The 13,141-nt window shown below is 38.1% G+C and overlaps 1 protein-coding gene across 6 annotated transcripts in view; it reads right to left on the reverse strand.

The window, feature by feature from the left end:
* CUNH18orf25 (chromosome unknown C18orf25 homolog) overlaps positions 1–13,141 on the reverse strand; it is a 95,548-nt gene that overhangs the window by 37,578 nt on the left and 44,829 nt on the right. For all 6 annotated transcript variants that reach the window (XM_032245242.1, XM_032245245.1, XM_032245241.1 and 3 more), the window contains exon 2: positions 10,712–11,496. In XM_032245242.1, the coding sequence (XP_032101133.1) occupies positions 10,712–11,426 (715 nt within the window). In that variant the 5' untranslated portion in view covers positions 11,427–11,496. The remainder of the gene's footprint in view (positions 1–10,711; positions 11,497–13,141) is intronic.

Below are 13,141 nucleotides of genomic sequence, written 5' to 3' on the forward strand. Positions count from 1 at the left end.
ATTCGAGACCAGCCTGGCCAACATGGTAAAACCCGGCCTCTACTAAAATGCAAAAATTAGCTGGGCATGGTGGCAGACGCCTGTAATCCCAGCTAATTGGGAGGCTGAGGTAGGTGAATTGCATGAACCCAGGAGGCAGAGGTTGCAGTGAGACAAGACCACACCATTGCATTCCAGCCTGGGCAACAAGAACAAAACTCTATCTCTCCAAAAAAGAAAAAAAAAATAGTAAACCCAGTGGAAAACCCAATTTTTAAAAACCACTTAGTGTTGGCAAACTTACATATTCCTATTGAAGACTGTCATCCTAATTTAGCTGTGTCTCACAGTACTACTAGAAACCTTTAAAAGATAAAATGCCAGTATTTCCCAATCCCAGGCTGCATATAAAAACATCTATCATGTTCCAAGATCTTCAATCCTGTGATATTTTCTATCCTTTGACCCACTCTATGAGCTCCTTAACATAACTAAGGCCCATTTGTTTTTAGTTCAAGGACTGAAAAAATGAAACTGGTAGTACATTCACTAATAAACTTAGTCACTAGCAATTTAAAACTCCACCTAATACATACCCTTGATATAGTGACCATTTTATCTTTGTCCTCTACAGGTACCCTTTACATCAGGGTACTAGAAATTCCACTGGCTGATGCCTACCAGATTATTGCCTTGGGCACTAAGCTTTAAATTAAAGCTCAAAATAAAAATCTATCTCCAGGTCAATGAAAAATACTATTTTTCTCATCCATGAAATCAAGCTGCAGTCTAATCTGCTTTCCCTACATTATCTTGCATAGGAGGCACACAGCAAATATTTGCTCAAAAAGTATTGTGTTCTTCTTGCATGCAAGTGATACTGAATATAATTAATGAAAAACCAGCAACAAATTAGATTATTAAATGACATATGGAACAATGACATAAAAATGTTCAGGGAGTACATTCACTCACAATCTCCACAGTTAACTATGAGGTCCCCCAATTAGAAGCAGAAGTCAACAGTGTCTGTAGAGAATAAGTGCTAAGAGACTCTCAAGGAATTAACCATCTACCTATTTGAGTTCACTAAAATTTCCAGTTGTTTTATTTATATTTTTGGTAAAAAGCAAAGAAGAGGATGGCTCCTACTATTATATAAATATGGTTCTATGTTCCAACCATACATAACAAAACTCAAGCTAAAGTTTATCAAATTCTGGGCTTTCTGTTTTGAATATCTAATTTTTTAAAAGAAACTGTTTACTACTGCAGCTTTTGAAATATCATCAGGGCCAGGTGCAGTGACTCACACCGGTAATCCCAGCACTTTGGGAGGCTGAGGCAGGCAGATCACAAGGTCAGGAGTTCGAGACCAGCCTGGCTAACACAGTGAAACCCTGTACCTACTAAAAATACAAAAAAAAAATTAGCCAGGCGTGGGGGTGGGCACCTGTAATCCCAGCTACTCAAGACCCTGAGGCAGGAGAATGGGTGGCGGTTGCAGTGAGCCGAGATCGCGCCATTGCACTCCAGCCTGGGTGACAGAGTAAGACTCCATGTCTCAACTTACCATGGGCAAAAGCATATTCTTTTCTTACACAATCCAAAATGCAGATTGTTAACACAATTAATTTTGTGATAGATTCAAAGGTTGTTCTGTAATATTCCCATTTCCAGCAACATTAATTAGAAAATTGTTATTATACATCTTTGGGAACTCCGACATACTGTCAACATTTGGACAAGTCATGAAAGAATCAAAAGCTGTTGGTACTTGGAAATCAGACATCTGCCATGTAAAAGTACTTGATAGGGTGATAAGAAAAATTCTTTGGCCGACTAGTTGCATCTTAGGTCCCCTGGGTTCCAGTAGCTGCTTGTTCTCTTCGCCACTGTTAAGGTCAGTTACCTTTTCCATACGCATGTGGAACTTCTCTGTCTGCCTCTCCATCTTGGAAAAACAGCGCCTGGCCTCTTCTAGCGACACTGCCTGTGCAGTTCTATCACACAGCACCCCTGTCAAGTAATCCTGTAACTTCCCTGGGAGCTCCTTCAGATCCCCCAGTATGACCAAAGGCACCTTTAAAGACACTGAGGCCATTACATAAAACATTATTGCTTCAGAAACTGTATTTTTATTAAGACATGCTTACTCAGGAAAATGACATAAGCATTGCTAGGAAGAGCCTGATAGATCCAGAATTCATAAGCAGTGATTAAATTCATTAACCAAAGTCACTAATTCCAAAAAATAGAATAAAATGACTAATATTATTATTTTTCACAGCTTTAGTTTGTCTACCTGGCAGTATGTATTCTGTTACTACACAGACTGAATACAACTGACTGAATCTACAACAGTAGTTTCCAACCTTTGCTGAACAATAAGAACTAGAGGGGTTTAACAAACACAAAAAACCTAGGGTTGCTCCAAGGCATCTGAGATTTGTTTTGGTTTAAGCTCCCCAGGAGGTTTCAATGTACACCCTGAGTTGAAAACCACCGTATCCTTGAGTATTTTAACTCCTTTTGCTTTAAAATTCTAAAAAGCTGTTTTGTCAGCTGGCCCATATTCAATCATTATACAATCATCCTCCAGTGATTAATTCTTATCACACAAAAGATCTGTTTTAAATTTTTTTTTTTTTTTTTTTTAATTCTAATGGAAAACCACATGGAGGAGATGATACAGAATACCTCTGGGTCAGCTTTTACAAAACCTGGTCTGTGTAAAGTATTAAAATGTATGCCACAAAAAAAAAAAAAAAAAAAGAAAAGAAAAATTGTAATTAAGTTTGGGATATACTACAAATCACATCCTTCCCCTCTGGAGAGTACATTCATTAATGGCTGAAGTGCCCTGCAGTTTAAAACAAAAAACATCTGTTAACACATAATCCAGCACTTTCCAAACATCCTTACATGTATACAACTATTAATACTCAGTAGCACAGTGGTCCAGTTTAGATATGGTCCCATACATATACAATTTCATCCTTGAACTAGGCTAGATCATCTTTGGTTTGGGTCCCCTGCAGTTTGGATCTCTAATAAATTAACTATATTGAAGTCTTCATTCTAAGGGACCTAATAAAAATGTTACTTCCTCAGATCACTCTTGACCACACTATCTAAAATAGCTTTTCTACCCCATTACTAGTCAATCTTTATCTCTTATATCCTGCTTTATTATTATTCACATCATATCCCTACCTGATAGCATACGATGAATTCACTAATTGTCTCCTCATGAAAAATTAAGTTCCATGACAGCAGAGACTTCTTTCACTGTTGTATCCCCAAAGCCATGGACTAGGTGCTCAAATACTTGCTGAATAAAAGAATGATTGATGGAATCAATCAATCTTGGCCTTCTACCATCAACCTACATCAAAAGTCTCATAAATAATGTTCCAATGAAACGCTCTATTGAGTATCTGTTAAACTAATTTGTGACAACACGGTTTGCTTTATCACATAGTAGCCTTTTATGAAGCTGCAAAGAGATATTTCCCATGTCTCAGTATCAAGAATACATCTCAGTATCAAGAATAACTGTTTCTCCTAGATAAAAAAGAATTTTTTAATCAATCGGTCCACCTATTTTCAATGCCTAAAAGGCTGTGAGGCATTCAGCCCAGTTCTACCTAGCAAATAAAAACCTCATGAAGTCCGTCGCCAACCTGTCTAACTTCACATTATTCCTTTTCCTCCGATTACTCCATTCCCTATGCTGTCTTCACTTTTTAAAAAAGTTTTGTTTACGTGAAAACTTCCTCAGGAAGGACATACCTTTGGTATGTTTAGCTTATGGAAAAGAAAAAGACTAAATGAAATTTGAAGCTTAACTTCCTTTATGCCCCGTTATAACTGCTGGGCAAACTTAAGCATAGTACAGGAAATTGGATGGCTCCTTTGATCTGCCTTAGATTCTGGCATTACTTATTTCTCAATGAATACTAAAAATGGGTATTTAAAAGCTGAAAATGGTATAAGAACATTTATACTTGGGGCAGTGAGATAAGTTGTAGCCTCATAAAGATTCCTGTAAGCAATAATCACTGATAAGCAAGACATTTTGAGGCCTTTTAAACAGGGACCAATTATGCATTTATCAAAGCCCACAGAACTTACAACACCAAGAGTGAACCCTAACAGTAAACTACAGACTTTGTGTGATAATGATGTGTTAATGTAGGTTCATCATTATAACAATGTCCATTCTAGTCCAGGATGTTGATAGTAGAGGAGGCCGTGGCTATGTGGCAGAAGAAGGTACATGAGAACTCTCTGTCTCCTCTGCTCAATTTTACTGTGAACATAAAACTGCTCTAAAAACAAAATCTATTAAAGAATGACAAAAAAAAAAACATATTCTCACCTTAAACACACATATGCTCTTTTATTAACACTAAGATACATCCTATTTTGAGAAAAAGACTTTATGCTTTTCCTTTTACAAAGTTAATATAGGTACTCACTTTAGGAAATAAGAAAAGCAGACCAAAAATTGTATCTTTGTGCTTTAACATGAGAAATTGCCAAAGGATACCCACCAGTAAGACTTCAAAGCTTTTTAGTTAACATCATCCAGACTTTGTAACATATAGAAAACCACATTTAAACACTGCATGCTTTTCAAATAATCGCTTAAATGACATAAAAAAAAGGGCACTTAATGCTTGTTAATTAATATAGAATTGTGCTATGATTTATAACTAATATAATTTCAAGAAAGCCAGACTCCACTGTTTAGAACTCGATACCCATTAGCAGCAGTAAGAGAACTTAATTGAATCAGACTACCAGTTTCACAGTGATTTTCAGATATAGGAGACTTAACATATCACTGCTTATGTGAGAGGTTCTAAGCCCTGGCTGCTCACTGCCATCACCTAAGGCTGATCATATAAATGTCATCACTTTTAAAGCTGATGCCTGGGATCAGACCCCAATGTTTCTGATTGAATGGGGCTAAAGTGGGGTCTGGGCATCAGACGTTTTAAATGCCACCCAGCTGATTCTAATACACAGCTAGATTGAAAACCTATTTTACCCACATGATTTTGCATACCAAGCTGAAAATAGTTTTTACCTGATTATTCTGTCTCAGTGTTTGGTTATCAATGTATTTAGTGAGTCTCTTAAATAGTTACCAAACTACAACCAGATTACAAAAGGCTTAAGATAGGGGCATGGGGCTTTTAACCACTTAAATCATTTGATATTCAATCTAGGAAAAAGGTCAATTATAGTGCTTCATGGGATTCACTATATGGGTTTAGGATCTTCAACCATGAATCCTACTCACTGCCTAATATTTAAAATTTGCCAAGCAATTAATTGCCCAAAAGGTTAAAAAGCCTCAAAAATTAGTAAGAAAAAACACATCAGAAGAAAAATGTGCAAAGAATATGAACAGACTTCACCAAATGAATACAAACAGCTAAACATTTTTCAACTTCACTAGTGATCAAAGAAATGCAAATTAACATTAAGATGCCTTTTTCTTTTTAATGTAGTCTCACTGTCACCCAGGCTGGAGTGCAGTGACGCAACCTCTGCTCACTGCCACATCCGCCTCCCTGGTTCAAGCCATTCTCCTGCCTCAGCCTCCAGAGTAGCTGGGACTACAGACACATGCCACCATGCCCAGCCTTTTTTTTTTTTTTTTTTTTTTTTAAGTAGAGATGGAGTTTCACCATGTTGGCCAGGCTGGTCTTGAACTCCTGACCTCAGGTGATCCATCCGCTTCAGCCTCCCAAATTGGGATTACAAGTGTGAGCCATACACTGGCAAGATACCATTCTTCTATCAAATCAGCAGGCTTTTAAAAAAATTAATACTCAACAGCAAGAATACAATGCATGAACACTCAAGCTCTTGGGTGAAATAAACAATTTTTTTTTTTTTTCCAGATTTTTTTGAGACAAAGTCTCACTGTCACCCAGGCTGCAGTGTAGTGGCTCAATCATGGCTCACTGCAGCCTCTGCCTCCTGGGCTCAAGCAATCCTCCCACCTCAGCCTCCAGGGTAGCTGGGACTATAGGCACATGCTGGTATGCCCAGCTAACTTTTGTGTTTCTAGTAGAGATGGGGTTTCACCATGTTCACCAGGCTGGTCTCGAACTCCTGACCTCAAGTAAGCTACCAGTCTCGGCCTCCCAGAGTGCTGGGATTATAGGTGTGAGCCATCATACTCAGCTTAACTATTTTTTAAAAGCAGTATGGCAGCATGTGGTCAAGAGCCTTAAGTGTTCATACCCTTAACTCATTAGCAAAAACTTAAAAGAGTCCTAAGGACCAACATTAGCGACGTTACTTTTATAATTAGCTAAATTATTCAAAATCCATACATTCTAGGGAGAATATTTACTGTTCTGGTTAAATGCTCAAAATCCAATGTTAAGAAGGAAAGGAAGACATAAGCAATACTCAAATTTTGTTATATATCATGGAAGGCAACATATTCAAATGTTAACAAAAGCAGAATTATGGGTGATTTTAGTTTTCTACTTCACATTTTTCTATTTTCAAAAATTTCTACAAAGAATTTGCCACTTAAAAATATTTAATTTTTAAGCAAGAGTTAACTGATCAAGTATAATTATGTCTACCAGAGAAAAAAATATGAGGTAAGATGATAGCTTGTCATGATGCAGTTCACTACATAAGTATGTATGGTGAGTAATGGGTGCTGAGATCCTGGCTTGAAGTGGGGCTGAGCTGGTGTAGCTTGGTCACATGGACTAAGAATTCAAGTAATCTTGGACAGCTGTCCTCAGTAGCCTCAATGATATTCTCCAAAAGAAATCAGATTTTCCAAGGCAAACCAGCCAAGACAACTACCACCAGGGGTATTAATTTTACAACTTGGTGTGAATAGGCATTTACACAATGGACTATTAAACCACACAAAGCAGGTCATTACAGACAATATAAAGCTACCCTGTATGGAGGTCCAATCTGCTAAATACTTATGAAAAAGTTACTGGAAAAACTTTTCCTCACTGACCATGTACACTGATGCACATATGTTAATATGTTCAGAAAATTAACTTTCTCAAACTGAATGAAGGCAAATGTCCATTATTCATATTAACTAAAATCAAAATCTCTCCAACTGCAGACTTTATAGCATTAGTCTCAAAACTGATTTTACAGAGAAACTGCCCCCACCCTGTGAAAAATAATGCTCTAATCATAAAATTGCAGAGAATGATCAAAGCACAAAAAGATAATGCATAATAAAGAAATCACTTGATAATGGCCAGGCGGGATGGCTTACACCTGTAATCCCCAGCACTTTGGGGGGCAGAGTTGGGTGGATCACAAGGTCAAGAAATCGAGACCATCCTAGCAAACATGGTGAAACTCTGTCTCTACTAAAAATATAAAAATTAGCTAGTCATGGTGGTGCACACCTGTAATCCCAGCTACTTGGGAGGTTGAGGCAGGAGAATCGCTTGAACCCAGGAGACGGAGGTTGAAGTGAGCTGAGATCACACCTCTGCACTCCAGCCTGGTGACAGTCACCAGGGAAAAAAAAAAAAAAACAGAAAATCACTTGAAAAAGTCTTAATACTCAAGATAACCATTACATAGTACTTTTACATTATTTCACTACAAAATATTATAAAATTACTATAAAATGCCCTTTACTAATCTCTAAGTCTCTCAAATGAAAGTACTCCCAGCATTATTTTGATATGATACCTTCAAACAGATTCTTAAAACATCAGTATATTTCCAAAAACTTTGAGAGAAGATCTAGTGCCAATACTAAGCTGCCTGTCAGCTAACTGCTAACTTTAAAAGATCATCATAAACATCTGTTGCCCAGGTATCATATTCAATTATTAAGTATGATCATGCACTATACTAGTCTGCATTATTAATTATTTGCACTCTCTAAAAGAAAACGCATTAAGAGTTAAAATCATTTGGTGTAAGAGAACTTTTAGGACTAGGGTGTCAGGGTATCAAAACAGGAATTATTCAGGATAACACCTTCAGTTTTTAAGCTGAGCCCAAACAAAAGCTTATAAAGAGCATTTTCTGAATTACTAAATTGGTTGTACCTTAATGAAAGAGTATGACAATAATCGGTTTTTACTTTTCCACTTGGTTTCCATTCTGTGTAAACAGCTGAATTAAAATTCCGACATCCAACAGATTCTGTTAGGCCCATTCAGTTTAAGTTCACCTGAATGTCCATGCTGTTGAACTCAAGTCAGTTCATAATTTATCCTACCTTTACAATGTATGCAATTTTTCGACAACTGCTCTTACTATAAGGTAGAGTGTGCCTCCTCTCTTCCCCAAAGTCATAAGGTGACTCAGGAAACTGAAAGATACATCACTGTTACATCAAAAATTCACAATGTCACAATTTTTCAAGAGACAACAATATGGACAATTGAAATGAAATCCCTAATATTTGAACACTAGGTTGTTCCATCTTTGCTGCTTTGAATAATTCCAGTAAAGATCATTCATAACTTTCTTACGGGAATGGCACCTCCCAAAACTGCAGCACACACATAGGCAGTCATATACAGTGGCCCTGCACCTCAATCTTACCATCTGATTCTCCAGGTTTACCTTAGAAAACTATACATATTTTCAAAAGCCACAAACTTACTAAATGATGTGAACAAGAGAAACCAAACTATAGATTAAAATTAATTTACTTTGGTGTTAAGTTAGTACACAATTCAGAAGAGACAAGAAATAGACCACTGGTGTTTTAAGTTTTAAGCAGTAGTCAAGATAGTCAATTAGGAAGAAGATTAGGAAAACATGAACAAAGCACATCTAACCTATTTAAGCAAAACAGGGAAAGTGCCTATGAAGACATTTCTCAAACCACCTTACAATAGGGTTCTGTCTTCAAAGAGAATTTTGTTTATCCACCTTCTTCCTTTCCATAAAAAGGCAAAGTATTGGAGTAGTTACATAAAATCCAGTTTAGTAAGTGGAATTAAGTATTGTATTAAGAGATCCATCATGGTCTTAAGAGGTTAAAACAGGATATATGGATGCACAATTTTACAGGTATTAATAAGGTATTCTTAAAAATATTATTGGGCCAGGCGCGGTGGCTCACGCCTGTAATCCCAGCACTTTGGGAGGCCGAGGCGGGTGGATCACGAGGTCAAGAGATCGAGACCATCATGGTCAACATGGTGAAACCCCGTCTCTACTAAAAATACAAAAAATCAGCTGGGCATGGTGGCGCGTGCCTGTAATTCCAGCTACTCAGGAGGCTGAGGCAGGAGAATTGCCTGAACCCAGGAGGCAGAGACTGCAGTGAGCCGAGATCGCGCCATTGCACTCCAGCCTGGGTAACGAGAGCGAAACTCCGTCTCAAAAAAAAAAAAAATATTATTACATGTAAAACTAAAATATATACCTAAAACCTGTTAGAACAACCCCAAAGTCTGTTTCTCTTATGCATTTAACTGATGAGCTTCATTTAAATCCCCCTCCTCGTAGTTTTATTACAAGGAACGATAGCAAAGGAATTCAATAGATATTAAAACAGTAGAAAGCATTTCTAAAGATTTGAGACTCATATTTATATTATATGAACGAGACTTATTATCATAAGTTGCACACCTATAAAGTGCTTTAAAACCAATCATTCTTGTTACTGAATTTATATAAGTTTGGGAAGCTACAGATTTCATTAACCAATATGATTTTTCTTGAAATATTCTTTGTTTATCAGCAATATGCTGTCTTCACATGTAGAAACAGAAACTTTTCAGAAAACCAGAGAAAAAAACAGTCACCCATAAAGCTTTAGAAAACCAGAACTTCCCTCTTCAATGTGGCAATAAACAATACTGCCATGACCTATTCAGTGCCATATAGTTCACAAAATGTTCCTGGTCATATTATAAGGATCTCTTGGATAATGAGAATTCACTACTTGACTAAGAGCCATTCAGATACTTCTTCCACTATGAAATCTCAAGTCTACCTTTGTATTATAGTACACAGTACCAGATCCAATAATATAGGGAAAGCAGATTTGCCAAATATGTAATAAATTACAGACCCTTAAACCAGTGAGAGCTAGAACAAGCAGATATCTAACAAACTTTTCTAAAGCTTGAGGAACTAATGGGAAATTTTTTGGAAAGAAATTCCTTTCAATGCGAATGACAACTTAGGATAGAAAGATTTGTAACAAGGATAACTAGCTTATCATGCATTGAATCTGGGGGCAAACACATAAAACTACTGTTTTTAGAGGAAAAATTATTAGAAAACTTTAACAAAAGATAGAATGTGTTATTTCAGACACTATAAGCTAGAGTGCAGTGGCTATATAATAAAGCAAGGTGCCTATTCCTGAGGAGAATGTACTCAGTAATGATGCTCAACAGTAAGTATTAAATCTAAGCAGTGCTAAAAAGGCAATGATGGGAGTTCAGGTAATGTGTTACAGAGAGACTTGTGAGAAATTCCATTGCTTAAAAATAATCTTGTCCCTATCATTAACCATTTAATTTTTTTTTTTCTGATGTGCTAAAGTGCACTGGAAACCTCAGAACAGGTTTTATAAATTGGCCATGTCTTGTTAATAGACTGCAGTCTTCAAATTTACATAGAGCTGCAGGTCTGCTGGATTTTTTTCAAGTGTCACTCATCTAACTGAGCGTGACAGCAGAGAAATGCCATCAGGTACTTTACAGTCAGTTTAAAAAACATCCTCTACCTGGTATCTCTGCAGTGATTGTCTTGCTGCTCCCTGAAACCTCTTCATCATCATCTGATGAGCTCGTGCTTGAGTCACAAGTCAGGTCACTATCACTGGTACTACTGTCCTGTAGCAGGTTGTATTTCTTCCTTGCAGCAGCCTCCCGTTTCTGCCTCAGTAGCCTGATCCTCTCCTTGTGCTTTTGGCTCCGATGACCTTTAACCTTGGCGACTCGGCCATTCTGTTTATCACTTGATTGCCGGTTTTTCTTGGCAGCCATAGTGGATGTTTCACTTTCAGATCGGGACCGCCTAGACTTGCGCCCAACTGTGGCACCAGACACTCCTGAAGGGTCTCCTTCTACCGCTGTTTCTGCCTGAGAGGGTTCATTCTCTTCTGCAGAAGACAACGTATCTGAATCAGCCAGGTGACCACTAGAGGAAGGGGAAAGCATGCAGTGATTAGAGGAGTCACTCTCATAAACTCGGCCAGTTGTAGGCTTGTCACTCTCTGTGGATGCTAACTGAGACTCAGAAGAGTCCCTTCTCAGTTCCATCAACAAGCAGGGCATTGAAGAAATAACGGCAGACTCTGCTACACCATCTTTCTGAACTTGAGATTCCAGTTCTACAGATCCATCTTCTTCCTTGGCTGTCTCTTGTTCGGACGTTTTTGGTGGGGCTTCGGACTCAATGAGTTCTTCAACTTTTCCTACTGCCTCCTCCATCTTCATTTCAGAATTTCAAGTTAAATCATGGAGCAGAGTCTAGGAAATGATATCAAAGATGCAACAGGAAAGCAACCTGTACAAAAACACACAAAGTCAATAAACAAAATGGCAGATTATTTAATCAACACAACATGCCTACCTTTTAATTTTTTGTTTTATAAAGATGGGGTTTCACCATGATGGCCAGGCTGGTGTTGAACTCCTGCCCTCAGGTGATCCACCCACCTTGGCCTCCCAAAGTGCTAGGATTACAGGCATAAACCACCGCGCTTGGCAACATGCCTACCTTTCTAGGTGGACAGGGCAAAACTTCCCATTACACAGGTCCTTAAAATACAGGTATTATTATCTGCTTGTTTGATCAACAGTCAAATTCAAAAGGCTTAATACCATCAAAATCTAAGCAAATTGGGCTACTAAAAATGACATAATATTAATCCTCTACTACTGAACTTACAAGGCCAATAGGTAACAAACATTTTCAAGTTTACAATTTTAGTGATCTAGAAAGAAATCTTCAGCCAGGCAGTGGCTCATACCTGTAATCCCCGCACTTTGGGAGGCTGAGGCAGGTGGATCACGAGGTCAGAAGATCAAGACCATCCTGGCTAATACAGTGAAATCTTATCTCTACTAAAAATACAAAAAATTAGCCAGGCGTGGTGGCAAACGCCTGTAGTCCCAGCTACTCGGGAAGCTAAGGCAGGAGAATCACTTGAACCTGGGAAGCAGAGGTTGCAGTGAGACAAGATCACGCCACTGCACTCCAGCCTGGATGACAAGAGTGAGACTCCGTCTCAAAAAAAAAAAAAAAGAAAAAAGAAATCTTCAAAACTCTGATATAATATGCCTGTATTAACTTTGATATAAATGAAAAAAGAATGCTTTAAAACTAGTCTAGAAAACAATGCAATAGTTGGAATGACTACTTTTACATTCAAATCCTCAAAGAAAGGAGGTGGGGAGAGGAAGTTACAGTATACAACCATCAAATGTACACTGTTTTTGTTTTGGTTTTTGAGACAAGGTCTCACTCTGCCACCCAGGCTGGAGTGCAATGGTGCGATCTCAGCTCACTGCAACCTCCATTGCCCTGGCTCAAGCAATTCTCTTGTCTCAGCCTACCAAATGGCTGAGGCTACAGGCACACACCACTGCACCTGGCTAATTTTTTGTATTTTTTTGTAAACACAGGATTTTATCATGTTTTCCAAGCTGGTCTTGAATGCATGAGCTCAAGTGATCCACCCACCCTGGCCTCCCAAACTGCTGGGATTACTGGAGTAAGCTACTGTGCCTGTTCCCTACACTTAATATTTTACACACACACACACACACACTCACTCACACTCTCCCTCTCTCTCTTCAACTACATGCATTTGGCAAATGAGCAACCAAATACTATGCATCAAACCTGTCTGCAGTCCCCTCAATAGGAGTTGCTCTAGTGAAGCACTAAGATTAAAGGCCAGAATCTGATCTTTCCTTAATCCTACCTAGTTCCCACATACCTCATCATGCTGAACATGAATCTAGTGTTCAAATGGATGTTTTATCAACAATGGTCACTAAATACAGAACCCAGAAAACGCAGTATATTCTATGAATGAATTAAGGGGTTTAAGAGAAAATACTCTACACCCATTTTACACTTCGTACGCTAAATTTAGAACCTAACACTCTACCACCACTGTGAGTAATACAACTCCAATTAACCA

The sequence above is a fragment of the Sapajus apella genome, unplaced genomic scaffold (genome assembly GCF_009761245.1).
Source record: "Sapajus apella isolate SASKATOON/1434 unplaced genomic scaffold, GSC_monkey_1.0 scaffold57, whole genome shotgun sequence".
In the NCBI taxonomy this organism is placed as follows: domain Eukaryota; kingdom Metazoa; phylum Chordata; class Mammalia; order Primates; family Cebidae; genus Sapajus; species Sapajus apella.